This window comes from Sycon ciliatum, chromosome 10, assembly GCF_964019385.1.
Source record: "Sycon ciliatum chromosome 10, ocSycCili1.1, whole genome shotgun sequence".
Taxonomy (NCBI): Eukaryota; Metazoa; Porifera; class Calcarea; order Leucosolenida; family Sycettidae; genus Sycon; species Sycon ciliatum.
Genome location: NC_088652.1, coordinates 9,468,255 through 9,492,573, shown reverse-complemented (window position 1 = coordinate 9,492,573; position 24,319 = coordinate 9,468,255). Strand labels below are relative to the sequence as shown.

Below are 24,319 nucleotides of genomic sequence, written 5' to 3'. Positions count from 1 at the left end.
GTGTGTCCATTTTATGAGTACTATGAACTAAAAGTAAGTTGAAGTTACGCTATAATGTTCACTAACGCCACCAGTTACTAAACAATCAGCTCATGTGATAACATTAAACGACACTGACCGACAGTAATAAAGTTCTACAACTAACTGGCTAACAGCTCTAGCACATAATGGATGCGCACTTCAACAGCCTTTCAGCTTGGAAGGTTCTACTTCGAAGTAGTAGTAGTATTGACATATCCGCGGCAAGCCGCTTATGTACAACGGCATGGGAGAGGATAAAAAAAAATGAAAATATATTGTTTGGGAAATCCACGCTATTATCGAGTATTCAACAATGACGGGTGTGGGGTTATACCAAATTCCCATAATGTGGACGTACGTTATTATTGTTGAAAGCACTAGGTGATCTGCACTCTACAATGTAAGTAATAGAAATAACATAAGTGCAATGTTATCGCATGAGCTGATTGTTAAGTAACTGGTGGTGTTAGTGGATATTACAGCGCAACTTGTAGTTCCTTGGTTCCTTTTCTTTTGTAGAAATCTTTGAATATAATTTAAGATCCCTTTTCTAGGCTATGTGATATCTATCTTCCTTATTGGTCATGGGACATCGTGGAAATAAAGAATAATAATAGCATTCCATTCGCACTGGCATATGCTCACTTTCAGCAGACTTTGAGGTTGCAAATTGGTTTGAATATTCTCTTCGTCACACAGTAATTATATTACCAGCACTATGAGATCAGAGAAAGGAAGAGTGGAAGAAAAGCAGGGAACCTCCATCTGACATTAACCAAAATGCAGTCTAAGCATGTTAGATAGGGTGGTTTTCTACGATTCTGTCGCTATCAACGATGATACGGGTATCCATGACCATACTGTCACTATGGCTGCTGTGAGTTGTAACAGGTGAAGAGAATACCATAATGGTGTCTTGTGTACGTTCCGTGTTGTTTAAGCAGACTAAGCATAACGAACACCAGCTCCCTGCAGAGTATGTATGGATATCTACCAGAAAGAACTTGACTCTTTCGCTGCAATAACAAAACACAAACAGGAACACGCACACACACAGATACACATGCACACACGCAGGCACACACAGAAACGCACATGCACATACGCAAACACAAAAACGAAGCTAGCCCCTATGCTAGATAGTCAAGTCCACCACATCATCACTCAAGGACAGCTACACCAGATGACCACAAGACAAATGCATTGATTTCCCGATGCTGAACATGCTTTGTGACTCCCTGGCAACAGTGTTTAAGTTAACTAAACATGTACAGTTCATTCATTGGAAACTGGCATCCTAACTTGTTCGTGTCTCCCACACATACCTGTAGATATCGTCAAAACAACAGTACATCCTGCATTGTGTAACATGTGCAATTACTCCTTGCCACATTTGAGGCCGGAAAAGTCCAAGAACAGGGAAATAGAAATTCAGCCTGGTTTTACAAAGTCAGGACAGGTATGCCATGGAAAAATGTATGGAGAAGCAGATTCCAAACCCAGATGTTTGAGATTTAAAGTAGATTTTTGATCCTCAATTCGGTCCAAATCGGACTTTCAAAAGCCAGAGGGACTGTTTCCGATGAATGGACACTAGTTTGGATGAAAGAACTTATTTTTTATCCTGGAAATCAGCAAAAGGTATTCCCGAATTCATGACCTGAGGCAGCACTGTAGAGTCCATGATCTCTTGGCCTAGAACTCTGCTATCATGATTGGCCGCACTGTATCAGGCACTTATAATGCTCCACAACCAACTAAATTTGCTGGAATGTAGAGCACTTTCGTTTATGTAAGCAATTGATCCACATCCGACTAGGCGTTAGGCGGTGCTTCTATCCTAACACACGGCCAAATTGTTCGATGATCGCAATGAGTTTGACGTGATCTTCATGGACTTCTACACAGGGTTGAACTATACAGATCACAACACTCTGCTCATCCGTTTCTGCAGTACCCGGGCTCCATGGCTGCCTAGATGCAAGACACCCATCAGAAAACAAGAGTGGCTGACAAACAGTTGCAGAATCTCGCCGTCACCTTTCGTGTACCTACTCTGGATAGGAATGCCATCGCGTTGACGCTGTTAACCCTCAGGAAAATGTATGATTCAAGTAACACACTTCCAAGTCTTACCTGAACAAACTAGCGAAAATCTACTGTCTTTGCAACAGGTGGCATTTTCGGGGTCATGCTGCGCAGGTTTATCTTCCCCAATCCTAGTTACCTTTCATAACACAGATTCAGTGTTTTCGAATTGGCTTTTCCATTGGTCAGTGAAATAAAAAGAAGAAAATAGTGTCTTGAACTTGAATGGATTAGAAGCGGTGAGGCCTCCTGCAGTTTCATACAGAATTACAGATGGAGCGGACTCGCCCCCTTCTATTTACACTGCAACGTTCGAACACATTTTCGTAGTTAAAACAACGTTTCGGCATATGGCCCAACTTCTGCGAAAACCAGGCTTAGGGTGAAAATCATTTTTTTGAGAAAAATGATGTTTTGTAAAAAGGTTGTGTCGCGTGGACACTCGAGTGCAGTGAAGTGGAACCAAAGAGAATCTCGCTTGTTTGAAGAAGTAGCAGTCATGGCAGGAAGGGTTTCAGCAGTCAGGGAAGTCAAAGGGCTTCCGGTAGAATATTCCCTGCTACTCCTCTAGTCACAACGAAGAGTTTTTGAGCTGATCGAACGGATTCCATCTCCTTCAGTGAGGCTTCACTCAGGGATGGCGAAATGTTTGCGCTAACTGCTGCTTGTGGAAAATGGTGAAGAAATCGTCTCCAGTTGGAGTCGTGATGGCGATAGCGAGAACCTGGACGACATCGATCCAGCCGACCGAAGTACGAAGGTACTAGCTGTTTCTGGGTTTCACGCGAAGGGAACACGCGCAGCAGAGCTCGTACGTTTGCAGCAAGTTCACGAGGAAAAAGGCTAGAAGCGCAGTGTGAAAACTGTTTTGAATTGAAGTCCTTGGCGATGAAGTGCTACTGAATGCCAAGCGAATGAGCGAGCAGATCGAGAGGCCTCCACTCGAGACTTTCCTCGCTCGCGCTGGACAGCTAGCTGCAAGGGATTGTACGCGTATACGGCGTGCCGAGATTTCACTTGCTGGTCAGCACCAAGCAGACACTGCAGCATGCCAGCACATTATGCGCATACTAGGAACAGTGGAACATTTGAAAGGCCGTGTTCATGCTTGTTTTTGAATAGTTGTACTAGATTCACCCTTCAAAAGGTGCCATCTCAACTGGAGTCGGGTTTCATTGTGGTGTGTAGCGCCAGAACATGCCAGTAGATGTATGCAGCCCCAGAATGTGCTGAGTAAGGAGCAAACAAAATTACTGCAGAACTGTGCATGGCCAGTACAGCCTGCAGCACCAAGGGGCCACAACAAGCCTGCCCCCACATGCCTACCTTGTCACGTCATCTCAACAAAAATCATCCATGTTTCTTCATTCACTCTGGTGGTTCTCTCTTCACTTCATTTAATTCCTGTGAAAACAATTTTGTGTTTTTTTCCGATTTTTCAACACAATACCCTGGTGTGTTTGAGATACTTTTAATACCACTATGAGTCGACCCACACCTGTAATATTTTGTCTCCTGACCTCCCATGCCCAGTAGAAGCTGAAAATGGGAAAAAGTCATTTTGTGAAATTTCACCCTAAGCCTGGTTTTCGCAGATTCTGGGCCATATAGCCCTCATCAGGTTTGCAATGATGTGCACTCTACAAAGGAGCAGCAAATATACTGTGCTGTGCTGTGTTTGCGCCAAATGTGTCAGCTACAAAGGTGGCGAAAGGGATTGGTGATATATTAATATCCAGATACGATATATTCACAGTAGTGCCCAGCCAGCATTAGTGTTTACTTGCGGCCGCAAGTTGCGGATTTCAACAGCTTCTCGCAGTTTTCTGCTTGCTCTGTCGCCTGCCCTTGCCAGGACTGACACAGCCGAGAACACACTATCCGCAGCAGCTATACTCTCGCCAGAATGTTTGTCGCGCACGTGGTCACCCCATGGCTTATCGAGAGTGCGACGGCGTGCCTCGCCATTGTGCTCCCGAATTCTTGTTTCCAAGGAGCGTTCCGTCTCCCCTACATACGTTTCCCGGCACCATTTGCATTGCAATTCGTAGACTACATTCTTTGTCATACATACTCGTTCGCCTCCAGACTGACAGGTAATGCAAGGCCCTAGTGGACGTCCTCTCCGTCTTTTTTCAGTAATGTTGGGCTCGTTTACGCACTTGGGTGGTAACAGCGCTGAACGGCACAGTTGACGCCTGAGGCTGCCCGAGTGCTCGTATACGACACGTACCGGCAACTTGTATTTCCGTATTGCTTTGTTCACATGGTGGTGTACTTCATCGGACTTGAACGGTAGTTTAAGGAAGGCAGAGCGGGGATTACCGCGTCGTCTACGCCGAGGTTTCCTGGCAGCTTCCCTTGCTTCCGATATGATACTGTCTGGGTAGTTATTTATGCGCAGTTGTTTGTGTATTTTTTGTTCGCTCTCGGCTTGCATCATGGGGTTAGACGATAGTCGCTGTGCCCTTAGGAATTGAGATTGAGCAACGGCTAACTTGATGTGGTGAGGAACTGCCGATGAATAATCCACCAGTAGGCCACTACTGCATGCCTTCTGGAACAATTTGAATGACAGCTCTCCGGTTTGCCCAACCGCGATCGTTACGTCCATGTAGTCTATGCAGCCACTGTCACAACTTAATTCATGCGTGAATTTGATACGTTCGTGGCTGGCGTTGAATCTTTCTATGAGCTCCAGAAGGCGCTGCCTACCATGTGTCCATAGGATGATGATATCGTCGATGTATCGTCTGAACAGAATAGGTTGGAAGGGTGAGTCCTGAAGAAGTCGTGTCTCAATGGTGTGCATAAACAGGATGGCAAATGGAGGTGCCAGGTTGTTCCCCATAGCAACCCCATCTAGCTGGTGGTAGATCTGTCTGCCAAATCTGAAGTAGTTATGACTCAGAACAAACTTCAGTAGTGTCCTGACTTGGGTCACGCTCAGCCCGAGCATATCAACTCTGTTATAGTGTTGCTCTAGCACGTCACTAACGGCATTTACGCCCTCTTCGATCGGTATGCTGGGATACAAACCCACCACATCCATCGTAGCCAGAATCGTTCCAGCAGGTGCTTTAAGGCCAGGGTATATGGTGCGGATATTGTCTAGCGCGTCTTTGGTGTTGATGAGGTGCGATGGGACAAATTCAAGCAGTTGATGCAATATGCGTTCGAGAACCACCGAAATTCCTGTGACTGGACTGTCACAAGCAGAGACAACAGGTCGGAGGGGCAAATTTTGCTTGTGGTCCTTTGGAAGACCGTATAGTTCCGGGAATCGTGTGTCATGAGGGAGTATTGCAGTCAGAAGATCAGGATCCATATTCGTGCATTGCTCTTCCAGTATGGATTTAACCTCTTTCTCATACGCAGTGATAGTTAGATCCACTTTTCTGTACATAGTGCTGTCAGACAGAAGTGCCTCTGCCTTCTCCAGGTAGAGTTCCTGTTTCATAGCTACTAGCTTCTTGCTCTTGTCGGATTGCTTTATCACTACACTGGGGTCATGACGAAGTTCTCTCAGTCCGTCGCGTTCCTCTTGCGTCATATTATGCTTGGGAGGTCTTTGTTTGCCATATGCTGCCAAAACTTCGTCCTTGAAGTTGGCCATCTTTCTTTCCCCATCCTGGCTCATTCTGGGCGGTTGCTTGAAGCCATGCTTCTTTAGCTTCCACAGCCTGCGATCACACTCGGTACCGGTATCGTGGTCGTCCTCTGGCTGTTCCACACCCTGAGGCCGCGCCTGCTGCCATCTCAAAGTGTAGGCCATCCGTTCTACGGAGGTGACCACTTCTGATTTCTCACGACTGGTTAACTTTCCCGTGGACGGTACAAAACCGGGTCCCAGTTCCAATACCCGTCTGGCATTGTCTGTTACACACGAGTCCATGACAAGCGTTCGCCGAGAATGCTCCATTTCCGTCCGGCCGGGACTACCCAGGGCTGTCCCACTCTGGTAGGACGACGCGGGCAAACATGCCTCATGCGCTTCCCTGGCATCTTCTTGGGCTTGAAGCCTAGACAGCTTCCATCGAAGCCTTGCATTGGTACGGATGCGCTCCTCCGTAACCACACAGCGCCGCAGGGCGCGAATACGCACGTAGTCCCAGGGCCTGCTCTAGACATTCAACACAGCCCGGTCAGAGTGTACCTGGCGCATGCAGGCCAGCCGGGTCAGATTATCCGGCAGAAAAACAACCAAAAGGCCTGCTCAAAACGCAGGAAAACAGAAAGGCGAATTTAGTGCCGGAAATCGGACATTTTAGAGAACAAGGCGAACGATCAAAGTCCGCAAACGTAGAAGGTAAACGACATTACGTGAAGAATGCAAAGCAGTTCCATTGGATTCTGATTTAACAATTTGAAAAAAGGAATTCTGTTTTCTAATTACTAATTAGTGCTATTACTAGTACTAAGTAGTAGCAGCCTAGCAGGACCAACATGTTCACATATTAGAGCACTGGGGGGTGCCTGCAGCACCTTGTGGAGTGGCTGCTTCCTCGCGACCAAATCCACCGCCGCTCGTCTTCCTTTGGAAATGCGTCTTGCACAAAGCGCATGACATGGATACTAGTAGACTGGCATGGTCGTAGTCCAGCCAGGGTCGACCTTTCTTCCAAGAGTCTTGGAAAGCGTGAGTTCTTTTTCTCTTCGCTGCGGGCTCCATCGTCCAAATCACCAATCGGCTGAAAACTTGCCACTGTGTCAAAAGCTATAGCCAAAGTTACGCTTTTGACTGCCTGCCTCATCGACTTTGAATTAGGGCTCAAACGATTAGTCCGATTAACCGGTTGCAGACCGGTTACGAAGAATTAACGGTTAACCGATAAAGATAACGGTTACGCAGTAACTTTTCAGTCAATTTTTCAAGTATCAGGTCGTTGCAAAGTGTGCACTTTCGCGGGCTGTCGCACGCGTACGCAATTTCTGGGCTGTCAACTCGGTCATATCTCATTATCTGGTCTCTTGGTGTGAGAGTATGTATGAATGAGCATGCAAGAGAATGTACGAGTTTGCGTTGTACTGAATAGGGTACATTTTTTGAATGAGTATAGTCAAATATACGGTTAAAAAAGAGTCCGCAGGATTGCCGTGGCTTATAGGTTATAACCGGTTAACCGACCGTTAGCTTAGCAGTTAACCGTCAGGGGTAAAACCGTGACCGTTTGAGCCCTACTTTGAATGTCCTGACTTCCTGCTCGCCGCTGGCAAGATCGCGCTCGAACCAGTTCAAGCAGTTGACCCTAGCCGAGTTTCTGTCGCTTGTAGACTGTAGACTGTAGTGTGTAGATCTACCATGGTGTACGGTTGCGCTAGATTTGCAACAGATGGGGTCCGCGAGTCGTAAAACACCCGTATTTTAGGAATCCATTGTCAGTTTGAGACATTTTTCAGCCGGGTCAGACTGGACCCGGTGTTATCTGTTCAGCCAGGTCGTGCAGTTCCCCAGCCGGGCGCGTGACCCGGCTGACCCGGCTCTCCAGCAGGCCCTGAGTCCTCCCTGGAAAACGACCAAAGCTGTTCGCAGAAGTACCGGCACTGTCTTGTAAATAGAAGGGGGCGAGTCCGCTCCATCTGTAATTCTGTATGAAACTGCAGGAGGTCTCACCGCTTCTAATCTCTTGGTTCTCCTCTTCTAGGAGCGAGGCGCCATGGCGATACTTGCAATGGGGGTGCAAACTCCAGAGGAGCCAGTGCCAGTTGTCGTTTCTTCTTCAATGCCGGCGGGAGCGTATCATCCCACGGTTCATCACGCAATCGGTTCGGCCACCTCCAGCCTCAAGGCACAAGAGTGTTCGACAGCAAAGACGCTTCCAGTACTGTCTCCGACTTCTGAGCGACGCAATACAGGACAAGTGCGCAGAAAGGGACTTCCGTACAAGACAGTGCCGGTACTTCTGCGAACAGCTTTGGTCGTTTTCCAGGGAGGACTACGTGCGTATTCGCGCCCTGCGGCGCTGTGTGGTTACGGAGGAGCGCATCCGTACCAATGCAAGGCTTCGATGGAAGCTGTCTAGGCTTCAAGCCCAAGAAGATGCCAGTACCGGTACTTCTGCGAACAGCTTTGGTCGTTTTCCAGGGAGGACTACGTGCGTATTCGCGCCCTGCGGCGCTGTGTGGTTACGGAGGAGCGCATCCGTACCAATGCAAGGCTTCGATGGAAGCTGTCTAGGCTTCAAGCCCAAGAAGATGCCAGGGAAGCGCATGAGGCATGTTTGCCCGCGTCGTCCTACCAGAGTGGGACAGCCCTGGGTAGTCCCGGCCGGACGGAAATGGAGCATTCTCGGCGAACGCTTGTCATGGACTCGTGTGTAACAGACAATGCCAGACGGGTATTGGAACTGGGACCCGGTTTTGTACCGTCCACGGGAAAGTTAACCAGTCGTGAGAAATCAGAAGTGGTCACCTCCGTAGAACGGATGGCCTACACTTTGAGATGGCAGCAGGCGCGGCCTCAGGGTGTGGAACAGCCAGAGGACGACCACGATACCGGTACCGAGTGTGATCGCAGGCTGTGGAAGCTAAAGAAGCATGGCTTCAAGCAACCGCCCAGAATGAGCCAGGATGGGGAAAGAAAGATGGCCAACTTCAAGGACGAAGTTTTGGCAGCATATGGCAAACAAAGACCTCCCAAGCATAATATGACGCAAGAGGAACGCGACGGACTGAGAGAACTTCGTCATGACCCCAGTGTAGTGATAAAGCAATCCGACAAGAGCAAGAAGCTAGTAGCTATGAAACAGGAACTCTACCTGGAGAAGGCAGAGGCACTTCTGTCTGACAGCACTATGTACAGAAAAGTGGATCTAACTATCACTGCGTATGAGAAAGAGGTTAAATCCATACTGGAAGAGCAATGCACGAATATGGATCCTGATCTTCTGACTGCAATACTCCCTCATGACACACGATTCCCGGAACTATACGGTCTTCCAAAGGACCACAAGCAAAATTTGCCCCTCCGACCTGTTGTCTCTGCTTGTGACAGTCCAGTCACAGGAATTTCGGTGGTTCTCGAACGCATATTGCATCAACTGCTTGAATTTGTCCCATCGCACCTCATCAACACCAAAGACGCGCTAGACAATATCCGCACCATATACCCTGGCCTTAAAGCACCTGCTGGAACGATTCTGGCTACGATGGATGTGGTGGGTTTGTATCCCAGCATACCGATCGAAGAGGGCGTAAATGCCGTTAGTGACGTGCTAGAGCAACACTATAACAGAGTTGATATGCTCGGGCTGAGCGTGACCCAAGTCAGGACACTACTGAAGTTTGTTCTGAGTCATAACTACTTCAGATTTGGCAGACAGATCTACCACCAGCTAGATGGGGTTGCTATGGGGAACAACCTGGCACCTCCATTTGCCATCCTGTTTATGCACACCATTGAGACACGACTTCTTCAGGACTCACCCTTCCAACCTATTCTGTTCAGACGATACATCGACGATATCATCATCCTATGGACACATGGTAGGCAGCGCCTTCTGGAGCTCATAGAAAGATTCAACGCCAGCCACGAACGTATCAAATTCACGCATGAATTAAGTTGTGACAGTGGCTGCATAGACTACATGGACGTAACGATCGCGGTTGGGCAAACCGGAGAGCTGTCATTCAAATTGTTCCAGAAGGCATGCAGTAGTGGCCTACTGGTGGATTATTCATCGGCAGTTCCTCACCACATCAAGTTAGCCGTTGCTCAATCTCAATTCCTAAGGGCACAGCGACTATCGTCTAACCCCATGATGCAAGCCGAGAGCGAACAAAAAATACACAAACAACTGCGCATAAATAACTACCCAGACAGTATCATATCGGAAGCAAGGGAAGCTGCCAGGAAACCTCGGCGTAGACGACGCGGTAATCCCCGCTCTGCCTTCCTTAACCCTTTGAAGCCCAGCTGGGTTTTCTGATTTCCCAGGCACTCGCACCGCGCTGCACGCAACCACGGATGGTCGACTTCAAAATTTCATAATTCACTCACCACCACTGGAATTTCATGATCTGGAGCTCCCTAAAAAGCTTGTGATCTCCTCCATCCAAAGATAAAGACTAGACACTAAGCAGAAGCAACAGAAGCGCCTCCAAGTCCATTGAGTGCAGCTCTATCGCGCCTGAACGAGATACACCACCCACAGTGACAATTTCCTTCGGTTCATGACTTTTGCTCAACACAAAACAACGATTCAAAGTTCTCCGTGCTGCTGAAGCTCAAGCGATCATCTTGGTACCCATCGCGCATGGGCTGCACTGGTATGAGTCATGGGGAAACCCCATGCGCACGCGAGCTCTACTCGAAAATTTCAAAATTCTAAAGTTTAGAAGTATTCAACCACGTTCCGGTCTTCGCCGCTCGGGTATTTCGCATCGCGCTGCCACAAATGACACACCGCTGGAAAGGTCTTTTCCTTACCTTACCAACAAGCTATCGTATGTGAAAATCAAAGAAAGGACAACGGAGATACGAAGCTTTGTACAGTGATCTATGCTCAATGCGTAACCAGTGCGCGTTTTGCACGAGTATACTCGTCCTTGGGAAATCACTAGGGACGAGTATACTCGTCCTTGGGCTTCAAAGGGTTAAACTACCGTTCAAGTCCGATGAAGTACACCACCATGTGAACAAAGCAATACGGAAATACAAGTTGCCGGTACGTGTCGTATACGAGCACTCGGGCAGCCTCAGGCGTCAACTGTGCCGTTCGGCGCTGTTACCACCCAAGTGCGTAAACGAGCCCAACATTACTGAAAAAAGACGGAGAGGACGTTCACTAGGGCCTTGCATTACCTGTCAGTCTGGAGGCGAACGAGTATGTATGACAAAGAATGTAGTCTACGAATTGCAATGCAAATGGTGCCGGGAAACGTATGTAGGGGAGACGGAACGCTCCTTGGAAACAAGAATTCGGGAGCACAATGGCGAGGCACGCCGTCGCACTCTCGATAAGCCATGGGGTGACCACGTGCGCGACAAACATTCTGGCGAGAGTATAGCTGCTGCGGATAGTGTGTTCTCGGCTGTGTCAGTCCTGGCAAGGGCAGGCGACAGAGCAAGCAGAAAACTGCGAGAAGCTGTTGAAATCTGCAACTTGCGGCCGCAAGTAAACACTAATGCTGGCTGGGCACTACTGTGAATATATCGTATCTGGATATTAATATATCACCAATCCCTTTCGCCACCTTTGTAGCTGACCCATTTGGCGCAAACACAGCACAGCACAGTATATTTGCTGCTCCTTTGTAGAGTGCACATCATTGCAAACCTGATGAGGGCTATATGCCGAAACGTTGTTTTAACTACGAAAATGTGTTCGAACGTTGCAGTGTAAATAGAAGGGGGCGAGTCCGCTCCATCTGTAATTTTGAACTTGAATGTCGAGCAAATATAATCTTGGATAAAAAAGGAAGGACAAAATATTATGAGTTAAAATGTTGCGACTATTGACCAACTGTCCAACAATGCATTCAGATTCTTGGAAGTGTTGTGCCCTGTCGTCGCACTTGCCAACTGTATGATCTGGTTACAATGGTTGACAGTTGTTCATAACTGGAAAACATTTCGTGCTTCCATTATTTTTCCATGAATAAAAAAGTCACTGCTCTTACCTTCTGCACAGACTGTGGTCATAGCAGAGCCAGTAATACGAGCTTGGTTATCACTGGTCTTAGCGATACTTCCATGCGTTCCATATGTTCCCGCCATCCAAGCTGGTGGAAAACCAAGTTTCATGGAAAACAGCCAAACGCACTGCATGATATGTACTGGTGGTAGTGCCATATCTCTTTGGATACAATCATGACTGGCAAGTTCATAATTGGATCCTGTTTCTTTTACGAAGTAGTAAAGGTTGTGGTAACGGCATTCGTGCTTCACAAAGATTTTATCATCTTCATGGCGATTTGTACCTTGATACACGTAAAGAACACAGTTGCACAACAAATTGTGTAATTAGAAAGTCGGAGATACCCCCTAGTAGCCCCTACTATAAACTGTTTTCTGCTCAATGGGGGATTGGCGTGCAGTGGAAGCTGCAAACCAGGCTTAAGGAAGATGCGAGCTGTGTTTTTAATTCTGATTAGGCCATCATTTTTTATAGCTATGTTTCGCGTCGTCCGCACGCATACGTTTTGAAGTTTTTCGGAAAAAAATAAAAAAATCTTACATGCACGGTGAGTGTACGATCGTGGGAGTCATCAGTGTGGACTGGTTGCATACGGTGAAGCTGAGATTCAGAAATGGCCTCTAGGCCACCGTTGGTAAATCGTTTGGTCGGCATCTGGGAGCAATATTCTATGAGCTAACACCAGACAGCATTGATCGCCTCAAGCTGAGAGGATGCGTCGTTCCGGAGGTCTTTGCACCGCTGCTGAAGTCTGAGTACAATAATCCAGCGAAGCATAGGCACCAACGGTTGCCTCCTCTGTCCAAAGTGAATATTTACTCATGCTGATAACCCAGATGTTGTCCTTCGATGAACGAATTTTCTTTCGAATGTACACCATGCACGAGCTATTGTGCTATGTACCGTGCATACACCTCTGATGAGCCTTTTTTATTATTTGGCAACTTTTTTATTTTTTTCCACCTCTCGCATATGATTCTGGAAGTTGAACTGACGCGAAACATACAGGGGCGTCACAGGGTTGCTGGGAGTGGTACGACCGGGGGTCCGGGGGTGTCCCCCGGAGAAAAAATAAGGATTTTTCGGCTAACAGGCCACGTTTTAGCACTCTACAGCCGCAAAGGAGGGTTCCCCTAGCACTTATTAGACAACCCCACTCCAGCTCCAAAAACATACTTCTCATGGATTTTTGGTATTTTCTGTACATCGTAGGTAGCCAAGCAAGGCAAATGGAATCCATTCAATGATTCAGGGCCATTGCCCTCGAAAAAATCGCAAAATCCGAAGTACAAGCGTGCTGCGCGTTCTAGCGCCAGCGGCTATGCAAAAACGTATGTCGTGTCCTGCAAAAGTCTGCCGCGTCGCGCACACTATGTACACGTCCGGCCTGGACAGTCGCGAAGTAATTATTTTAGTTGTTTTTAGAGAGAGAAGAAGGTCCTTTGTTTTTGTTCGGTGGGATTGAAAGATCTGCCAGTGGACCGGAGAGCTACAACAATGGAAGCAGAAGAAAGCGCTTGCGGAATCTTCTCTGTCTTCGTGGCAACAGGACTTTAGTTTGCGAGAGACTTTCGTCCTGTCGTCGCGGACGAAATTCTTGTTGCTGCTACCAGAAAACTCGGGGAACGAAACGATCGTAAATCGTTATAATATAGGTGAAGCGGGTCGTGTCGGTGAACAGCTGCAGAATATTCTGCCGCCGTGGAGCAGCAGTCCAAACACTTTTCAGCTTCGGAGAATGAAGCGCTTCCCTTTTCCGTTGACAAGCGCTGCGTTCGCGGGTGTAATGCATTTTCGAATCCGCTTGCAGTAGATCGTCAGGAGCCAGAGGTACTAGGTAGGTGTCGTTGTGGAAAGAATATAATTATTATGTTGTAGCTGACAAGTGACATACATGTAGTGTCTCTTGACGTACTGATCGCCATTGTAACATGGTAGATCTTGGAAAATTTTAGTTCTGGACCCAGTGATCGCCGCCAGCTCAGCTCTGTTTCCGTCAAGTTTGCAGTGAATGCGTCCATGAGGAATCCATCGTCTGGTTGTCTCTAACCGTGACTCCAACCGCCTATCGTAATGGATAGCCGCCTGGAGTCTTGGGCAATAGCTAGCTGCTAGTGCTAGGCATCAAGTCTGTATGCTCCTTGCAATGAAAGTAACACTACTAACAGTTGCGATGTTTTGTACAAGTCCGAAGATCCTTGAATTTTTTTATTGCTTTTTCGGATGAATTGGGTGGACCATCCTGGACGAAAAGTGGTACGACCATGGTCGTAGTGGTCGTACCGTGTGTGACGCCCCTGACATAGATATAAAAAATGATGGCCTTATATCTATAACAATGCGATAAATAGAACAATGGATGCCAAAATAATATCAAAATAAAAATCATGAAATGTAGAAAAGTATAATATGTGATAGATAAAAATTTGTTCTATTATCGCGTTGTTAACACTCCTTTCTCCGAAACGTCTCTTTAGTATTATAGCTGTGGAGGGGTATTTATGACACCAACAGAACATGTTGAGTCACCGCCACCATTACACTGCGCTCTTTAGCCGACTAGACCCTCCTGCTCACAACCATCACCATTGCGAGGACACTTCCGTGGACGATATTGATAAACTCCTTCAGACAGCTGTTTCGCTAATACATAGCTCATCAGTGAAGGTAGATGTTGAATGATTAAAAATATAGACCAAACTGCTGTTATAAAGGAGGTTTCCACATAACGCGGGAAAAGGAAAGTGTGAAGTACTGTTGACGCGCATTGGACATGCATGCAGCGTCGGAAATTCGGCGCGGAAAATCAATCACTATTCAATGCAGAAATAACGTGCCAGAATCAGAGTACTTTGTAGCTAGTGAGAGTCTGTGTACTAATACTAGTATTGCAGTTGTCCGAGCGCCATGAAGGCCTGCGAACGCACCTCACGACCCGCCGACGTCGACAGTCACAGCAGCCCCTGGGGCATGACACTGTACTGATCGCCCGTCGCGCCAAGACGCTTGCACAGTCACCACTACACTAGGCTTCATGCCACCGATGTCCGCAAGCTACCTTGTTATCTGCCCATCACCCACTGCCGCTGGCACGCTGGGAGGCCCCGCAGCATTCGCCCAGTATGTCGTCATCAGAGCTGTGTCAACGGTACAATAACGCTGGTAGAAACAAAGAGTTGGTCGTATGGTCATACGACCAACTCATATGTCGTATGTCGTACCAACTCATAGGTCGTATGGTCATACGATCAACTGTTTGTTTCTACCAGCGTTAGAAGCCAAGAGCTCTGTCGCACCCTGTAATAATACCAACAGAACATGTTTGCAGAAATTACTTTGTATTGAGCTACCCAAGATCCATTGATGTCTATTTTCAACATACTGTTCTAAGTGCAGGGAATGACATCACTGTGTCACAATGGCCAACCAGGGAGAGTACCGACCAGGGAGAGTACCATTTTTGTCATCTAGGCGCAGACTAAGCCCTCACCAGGCAAATCCTACACACGTTTGGGCTCCTACATACGCGAGTGATGAAAGGTCATCGATATCCCGTAAGTCAGTCAGACACTTTGAGGAAGCACTTTTCCTCACAAGTCGTCGAATCAATGTTTCGACACAACTTGGTGTTCCTTGAACACAGTCTGCGTCTGCAATTCCGGAAAATCATCTCAACTGATGATTGTTTTTATAGTGTTGTATTGATCACCAAGAGGACCATGGAACGATTTTCGAGCTACACTCGGCTAGAGAAGAACAAGACAATGAACTTTGACTACGAACAGAGTAACTGAACCTCACTTAGATCTAAGTTCTAAGTCAAATGATACCTCCGTTGTAACTGTAATGGTCATTCTGTAAACTCCTGGTCTGTTTAATGCCTGCATTTGAATACCGTATTTCCCCGTAAGTTAGTTCTCCCCAATGACTTAGTACCCCTCTATAAAGAATACACTTTCCACTGCCGAGGTTATCACCCCGAAAGACAGTTCCCCCCGAAAGATAGTAAGTTCGTACCCGTCCTACATGTACAGACACCGTACAGTACATACATGTACATCATACGCACGGATACTAGAGTAGTGCAGGCTTCCCACTGCATGTCATTTACCCCCGATAAAAAAGTACTCCCCGAAAGATAGTACCACCCCCGAAAGTTAGTACTCTTGTGGCTGCTAAGTTCGAAAGTTAGTACGTACTAACTTACGGGGAAATACGGTAGTGCAGGAGGCACAATTCTTGTACTAGGAATTATGCACTCGAATTTGAGAAAGTCGATGTGCACCGGTAACACTGAGATTGAACGTAGACTGCACCATTTCACAAAGGCATAATAGAATTTAGAATTTCATTCTTAGCTCGTCTATCACTGACGTAACTAACCATTCTTTCTAACGATGGACGCCATTGGCATTTGATGCTTTCATGTCATTCTGCATAATTGCATGCTGATGGCTTTTTTTCTCGTTTGTATGTGTTTGTATTTTGAACATCTAACAGGAACTGGCCTCAATAACAGAATCTGACGGATATGGAAGGAAAGAATGGAAATAAATGACCGTAACACAGAAGAAAAAAAAGTAATAGCCTGGGCTCCAGAAGTGCCCAGGAACCAACAGAAGCTGGTCACATACGCGCAGGGGCTCGCATATTCGCATACCAGAACGCATGGTTGTTCCCGCGTTAATGGGTCACTTACCTGTCCAGCAAGTCGCACGAAGCTGTAGTGTTTGCTTATGTACTTTGAGATCGCTGGCACGAGCATCTGTCGAAGAGAATTGGTCCAAAACCCAGTGTTCTTCCTGATATTGGTCATAGGAGTAAGCCCAGCGTGTGAGTGAATCAAGGCAAAAGTGCAGGAAAGGTAATGGAATTTTTGTTCCTGCATTCTCACAATGGGTTTTGGCTTCTGCGTAATTGACATGCTTGTAGGGAATAGTCAGTACAACCTTGTCCTGGGTCCAACAAGTTGCAGCTTGTTTGGCTAAAGACACACAATGTAAAGAAAAAATACAACACAAAGGCAAGATTCGTGGCTGTTATTACAAGTGCTAGCAAACACAGACCCACAGAAGTATCAAGGAGAGCAAACGTTTAGAAACACTGCTTTACTGCCTGCTGTTTCCGGCTTTATTTAACTTATTCCTTGAAAATATTATGTCAGATGCGCTGTTCGACTTTGACTGTTCTGTATGGATCGGTGTAGTTGTCATTACTAACAAGAGTACATAACCCCCCAGAGTGTGCAACTCCACTATGGGTGCTGTCCCGACAGAATTTCAAGTTGACGTCATTTTGATGATGCAATGCGCACTGTACACGGATTATCAGACGAATCCGGAACCTGTGGTTGACCGAAGCCGATCGATCCTGTACAAATTATTGCAAAGAAAAACGTGTGATGCGTTGACACCCGTACACATGTTGTAAATCACTGCTGCAAGGAGCATTGCGTCATAAATAATGACGTCAACTTGAAATTCTGTCGGGACAACAGGGTATGTGGGAGTTGCACACTCTGGGGGGTTATGTACTCTTGTTACTAACTTACGTTTCGCCAATGAAAATGATCTGATAGCCATGACTATGCAGGAGCTAGTGGTATTGACAAAGCGTGTCGACCACTCAGTGCGGCTTTACGGAACGGAAATAAATGCTTTTAAACCAAAAATCATGGTGACCCCTGATCAACCCGTTTCAGCTGGTGATCCTGCAGTGTCTGTGGGTGTCGTTGCTATGGAGTGGGTGCAACTATTCAAGTACCTTGGAGCGACCTCGCCTGCAGATGGAACATCTCACGTCGAAGTCAAGAAACGACTGACGATGTCAACATCAAAGCTTCAATAGATAAAGACGTTCTGGACTTGCTAAAGTATCCCTTTTAAGATCAAAAAATATGCTTTTAACTGCTATTGTTCTTGCTACTGTATTCCATGGTTGCCTGACGTTGACCATTTGACTAGCTAACCTAAATAGAAAAGCAGAACCTTTGAGCTAAGTCAGTCCTGCAGGAAGTCAAAATTGCTATTGGCCCATTCACACGACTTTATTCAACTGTTAAGCCCACCAAGCAGATGTGTTTTGGACCTGTAGCAATGCATCATGATAGCTACACCCACTATTTCTTGGATGGTGTGGTGCCTGGTTTAGGACCCCGTGATCGCCCCCCCTCACACGTCACATGAAATTTCGCACCTATGAGCGATATCCACAGAACCTGCTGGGAGAGTACGCGTGTACAATCAGCTCATGTGATAACATTACACGACACTGACCGACGGTACTGACGGTCTACAACCAACTGGCTAACAGCTCTAGCACATCTTGGATGCGCACTCCAACAGCCTTCCAACATCAGCTGATTGTTTAGTAACGGGTGGTGTTAGTGGACAGTATAGCGTAACTTGTAGTTCCTTGGTCTTTCTCTTTTGTATAAATTAAACCTTGGCTCTCCATCTGAGTCCATTCCATTGAGAAGTCTTTTCGCTTTCATCGTGTTGACTTAAAAAAGTAAAAAACAACATCAGTTCGATTTTTTTGCAAATTTAGGCATTTTGAAAAATGTCGAAAATGTCGATGCCTCATATGTTGCGGCCATAAGGTCTGTATTGTATATGTCCGGCATGGCATATACACATGTACATACTCCGCATTTTTATATGCTTAAGAACGTTGTCACATGCAATGCTGAAAACATATACTCACTTGATGACTTGCACATGATTTCAGCAGTGAGTGCGTCGATCTGCTGCTGGTTAGTTCTAATATTAAAAGCAATCGGAACATTTGAGACTGGGTTGAGCACCCAAATGAAATTTTGGGTTAAACTCGGGTTGTTGACCAGACTGGAACTCCGGATTGTTTGAGCTTCGGCCAGCGTCATCAGGTTTGTACCCACGTCTTCACACGCCATGGTAGCCCTATCAACTGTTGTCTCAAGATGGCTGTAATACCAGTGTTGTCCGCCAGAAGTTAGGGATGCTTCACGATGCAGGCAAACGAGAACAGAAGAAGCAGGAAAGAAAGAAATCCCAACATAACCCAGTCATTCTCTATGCATCGTGGAGTGGGCAAAGGCAGAGATAGAGGAACTAGATCGACAAACCCGGTTAGCGCTGTACAAAACACACGCCCGCAACCGAGGTGACTCTGCCGCCAGGGTCCACCTACCTCGTGATATGGCCGGCCAAAGAATCTCCTTTCAGCTGTGCAGCCACCTGTGTGTTCGTTTTTTGGTTCTAGCCATTAAAAGGTGTAATAATTATTTGTGTGGAGCTCGTGTCCGCTCGGAGGTATGGATTGTCTCCAGAACGTGCAATACGTGTACAAAGTTCATGTTGTATGACCTACCGACAGGATACCACCTCCACACTACGACCACGAAGGGAAAACCCCACAGCTGGGAAGCAGCCATCGGTTAGGTTAACTCAGTCATAACAACATGCATAGGCCAGCAGGCATACTAGTAGTGGGGTGATGAAATTGGCGATTGAGTATCAGATGGTGTCAGGTGTAAACCATGCTCAGAAGTGGAAGACAGTTTCCCACCAGCGTGCGACCCACGATTACTTGGCAACTTGATGCATGGCACGAGGGAATGGGATTTTTGGTCTTTGACCACTTGAGTGGGGTTTAACCCTCACCCCCTCACCCTACCCGTCTACAACGGAATTCGGAGCTGGATCGGTTCCTTGATCGGAGGGGAGTGGTGGTTTTCATAAGGATGCAAAAAGTAAACGTGAACAGTGCTTGAAAAAAATTAAACTCCCCAACTGGCGAAAGAGTGTTGAAAACAGTAATGATTTAATGATTTAATGATTTAATGATTAATGATTTAATGATTGCCGATATCATGCACTCTATATACAGTAGTTACTTACCTAACGTCGCGCATTTCGGCAAGTTATCCCATCTCCAAGTTTTACTATTGCTTCTCTCAATAGTTGCCCTATTTTGGTTACGTCCACCTGCACATGGAGGGCTAGTGCAGCTTTCAAATGTAGGCCAACGACATTTGAATGTCGCCGTCTCGCGTTCCACGTAAAATTGGTCTGTATACGTGTGCGCGATATTTATTCCGTTTTTGCCTAGCAAACAGCAAGGAGAAAAAGCAGAAAGAGTTTGTAAAGCACAGATGGAAGGAGGCTGCTCTTACTAATGAGAAAAAACTCTGATAAGGCTGATTGGTCGTTTCCTGGACAACGAGACAGACCTCGTTCTAATTACGAATAACTGTCCACCAAGGTAACGAGATAATAAACAGTTAGATAGTTCGAAAACATGGTTTTGTGCTTTGTTGTGGGACTATCTGACTGGTTATTATTAGTATCTCGTTACTTTGGTGGAATGCTAGTCATAACTACAAACACACAAATTGCAGTAATGTATAATCTTTTTCTCTTTAAATAACCAATACAACTACGGCTAACTCCATTTTATATAACCAATACCACTAAGGCTAACTCCATTTTAGGGAAAGTGCAGGTCAGCATAATGTGTAATATATGTAGTAGGCCTCGAGATTCATTGCAATTGCCTACCAGTTATAAAAACCGAGGCGAAGCGGAGGTTTTTATACTAGTGTGTACTTTGTTGAAGTAATTGAAATTTGAAATACAGAAGCGGACTAAGCAACATGCCTTTGCACATATATCGTTATCGCTTCATTACGCCCTGCCACCTGTTTTTATTCATATTATTAGTATGTAAGTGCAATAAATACTTCGGCTCTACATTTATTTGAAGAAGAGGTTGGTGCAACTTCGTCGATAGTAGTGGAAGAGTGTGTTGCTCCCTAAATGGGAGCTCGGGGTTTTCCTGCCGACTTGAATTCTCACTTGACTGACTCACGACTGCCATCCAGAGCACACAAGAAGTCCATCGAGTCGTCCACTCGGCACACCTGCAAGAAAGCACCACTCCCTGCTCAATACACAGTGTTTCGGGGAATTCACCCCTCATCAGTTGAGCTTGAGTTGGCTGAGGAAGATTGTGCCTGAAGAGCACCACTTATAATTATAGTGCTCTCCAGGCACAAACATCACCGGGGATACAAACGTACAGAGCAAACATCTCGTGAACATCAGATAGCAGCGTGAGTCAGTGTCGCGCGTGGAGGTGCTGAACAAGCGCTGAGGACCAATGGCCATTCACAACGTTGTTGCCTCCTGTACATATATTGTATACAGTAAAACTACTCCCCAGATCCTTGCAGATTGGGAGGGATCACTGCCCGTAACACAGGACTTACATATTTACCGCATAAAATAATAATAGAAACTTGCACGTCCACATTACAACCGGCTATACAACTGTGTTACCCCATGCAAGAAAATATTTTTACTCTAATAAAATTAATATGACTGTTTGAGGTTATTTTTCGTCGAAAAGCCAGTTTTGCGACTGTAGATGGGTCAGAAAGGTGCCCGGTGCACAGAAGTGCCCGGATTACGGATGTACGAATCTGGGGAGTTTTACTGCGGAGTAACACATGGTGTATGCGACCTCTGGTTTTAGCGACCACCTGCTTTTGTAAACCGTTTTTACATGCATGGACAGTTCTGCACAGAAACTGCCCTGGATACAACAACCACCCGCCTTGTGCGACCAGCGACCAACATTTAGTGTACAAAGTACCTCAATGGACCTGCACACAGCGACCAAACGTAGCCAAAAGTGCTATCTTGGCTGGCAGGGCTGACTGCAACAGGGTTGAAGTGCATTCTGAACGACTGAAGGAAGTGCATGCAGTCAACAGAAGTGACAAGTGACAGTGCAGATTGCGCTACATGCACTTGAGTGAGGTGTACTTTGCTTGCATGATAATATTGTATGCTCCACACCTGTCAATATATTTTTTTGGAAAAGAAAGTTTTTTTCGGGGTAACGGCCTCTTCTACGGGCAAGATAAAGTCATGGAGATGTGAAAAAATAGAGATACCATGATATATAAAAAGTAATAGAATATTATTCCAGTACAATACATTGGAAAACTCCAAGAGATTCCAGGTAAAATAGGCGAAATTCAGTTCTCAATGGCCGATGCCTACCCCAGCACCATCCTGCGTCGGCAGGCCTGTCAGGCGCCTTCTGGACCCGCATAGCAGGAGGTCGACTGCATGGAACACTGCAAATTGGGTACGAATTCGCACGCAAGCCATGATGATTGAAAAGGGCTTGTCCCACTTGAGGGCGAGACGACCAGCAAGTCGCTTCTGATAGGTAGCGTATTCACGACGCAGCACCGCATCCGTGGAACACGCCAGTGGTGTGAAAGACCCACGGAGGTGGCCTGACGGTACTTCTTTTTCTTCGCGTTGGCAGTGCGGTTGGAAGTGGCTTCCCAGAATGAATGGGAGTAACTGGGTGCGTTGGCATCAATAATGCGGTTATCAAAAAACGCCACCCTGTTATCCTCCCACACACCCCGGGCAAGCCAATCTGCCCGAAGAGCAAGCTGCCCCGTCCGATCACCCTCCCGCCCCATGATCGGCTCGACGACCACACCACCAAATGCCATATCAGCTAGCTTTACATTGCTATCACGCAGATCATTGTGGTCTCGCTCACTTGTCAATATGAGTACATGGAAGTACAAGTGTGCAAGGGTACACGGGCAGACATGCCACGAATGTATGGAACCTGGTTCTAAAGACCACCCGGCTTAAAGGACTGCCTTTGCTAGCACCATGGGGTGGTCGCTTAAACCAGGTTTTTGTGCTAATACTTCCCATCTGCCGCTAGGGTTTACCGGGTGTTAGCGGCCATCGTGAGTTCCCTTTGGGAGCGGACACGATAATTTACTTATTTACTTACTTCCCATACCGGTAATTATAATCAACTGGAACCTAGTACCCAAGATATGTAATACGCAATTGTTTCGCTGAAAAATGGATGTCTTTGCCTGAAACTGTGAAGTCTTTGTTATCCCTCCCCCCCCACAATAAATAAACAACAACAACAACAACAACATTCCCTGCCCTATTATCCTGTTCATATACCCCCCCCAAAAAATACCCATGTAAGAACTTACCAAGATCGAAGCAACGAGCGTAGTTGATACGCTTGTTGTTGTGACACACTGGCTGCATTTTGAGTTCATCCTCCACTGATGGACAGCGCACGTCAACCACAGGATGTGGATCACAGTTCCACAAATGTCCTTTCGGGCATCGGACATTTCCGTCCTTGAAGGTTCTCTCCCATCCCGACACCTTTTGTGCGGGTTCACACTCTGCAGGCGACAGAAAAGAGGACCAAAATAGGAAGGAAAGGGACTATTGATTCAATAGTAATCCAGCTGTATCCGGACAATCAGTAAGCATGCATTTAAAAATATGGGCATAAAGTGTACAGTGCATTTTTTACTGAATACCACAGAACCATCTGCACAGCGGGGGCGGTGGCATATTGGATGGAAGTGGGGCGGGGCAAGAGTAACTCCTACGACCAAAGGTCTCGGAATCATCGTTACTCCTGTGCGTATACAGGGCATATGAGCTAGCTTCGGTTTCATTGAAATACACCCTGATGAAGACCCAAGGCCGGACAATTTGAAACTTTTATAGTTTCAATTGCAGTGGAAGGCCTTGTTTGTGAAGATGTAGGTGAGAATGTGAATGATAAAAAGAGCACGTCTGAGAAAATCCCGTGAATCTGTGCCACTTGACGACGCAAAGGAACAGGCCGTAGCCCAACCTGCAATGTCATATGACACTACTTGTCATTGTCCGCTACCTTTTTCATCATCCTGATATGGGGCATTGACAACAGGGTCCCAGTGGATCCCCTCGATTTCTCAAACCACCAATATTTTGCGAAAAACGAAGCAATGCATTGGCTCCAAAGGTAGCGAAACAAGGAGGTTTAGGGCGCGTTCAAATTGTCACTCTTTGACTTTTCGAGGAGTTTCGTTTTTCTGAAGAGGTGGCTTTATTGGCCTCTTCAGAAAAGCGAAGCTCCTCGAAACTCCACAACCTCATCCGATGGGAGAGGTGTATTAGTTTCGAAGAGTTTGGAATAGCTACGCCACGTAGTACGTGGAGATGATTGCTCTGTTCGGACGTCATCATCTCCCTGACAATTCCACTGAAATACTCCGTTCTAATGGGAGACTTCAACTAATCTCTTTATAAAATTTGTTTGAACAGTTGATGAAGACACGCGCCCTTAGTCCAACGTAATCCATGTATACTTTACGTGTGCGCACCACGTGATATTCAGTGACCCACGTCCAGCAGTTTTCTGATTCACGACATTTTTTTATTTTTATTTTTTACTAGAGCCACGTAAACCCGTCATGTGTGAGCCATGAATAAGGGGAGTGGTGGCGTGGTCTGGGATGCTCTGCCGACCTTGGGTCTCGGCTTCATCACAACCAGGCGTGCCAATAGCAGAGAGAGAAAGAGAGAGAGAGAAAGACAGAGAGAGAGAGAGAGAGAGAGAGAGAGAGAGAGAGAGAGAGGAGAGAGAGAGAGAAGAGAGAGAAAGAGATATATATATATATATATAAATAGAGAGGTAGGCGAACAAAATTTATATACACACAACAACAAGGTTGTCAGTTTCATAAC

At 46.4% G+C, this 24,319-nt stretch overlaps 1 protein-coding gene across 1 annotated transcript in view; it reads right to left on the bottom strand.

Moving 5' to 3' along the window:
- Positions 1-701: 701 nt before the first annotated feature.
- The window catches only part of LOC135826304 (uncharacterized), a 101,119-nt gene continuing 77,501 nt past the window's right edge, over positions 702-24,319 (bottom strand). Inside the window, exons 16-21 of the mRNA XM_065338927.1 lie at positions 22,780-22,980; positions 19,628-19,834; positions 18,453-18,728; positions 16,447-16,731; positions 11,731-12,030; positions 702-1,037 (exon numbers count right to left, since the gene is read on the bottom strand). Coding sequence (XP_065194999.1) covers positions 1,012-1,037; positions 11,731-12,030; positions 16,447-16,731; positions 18,453-18,728; positions 19,628-19,834; positions 22,780-22,980 — 1,295 coding nt within the window. The 3' untranslated portion in view covers positions 702-1,011. The remainder of the gene's footprint in view (positions 1,038-11,730; positions 12,031-16,446; positions 16,732-18,452; positions 18,729-19,627; positions 19,835-22,779; positions 22,981-24,319) is intronic.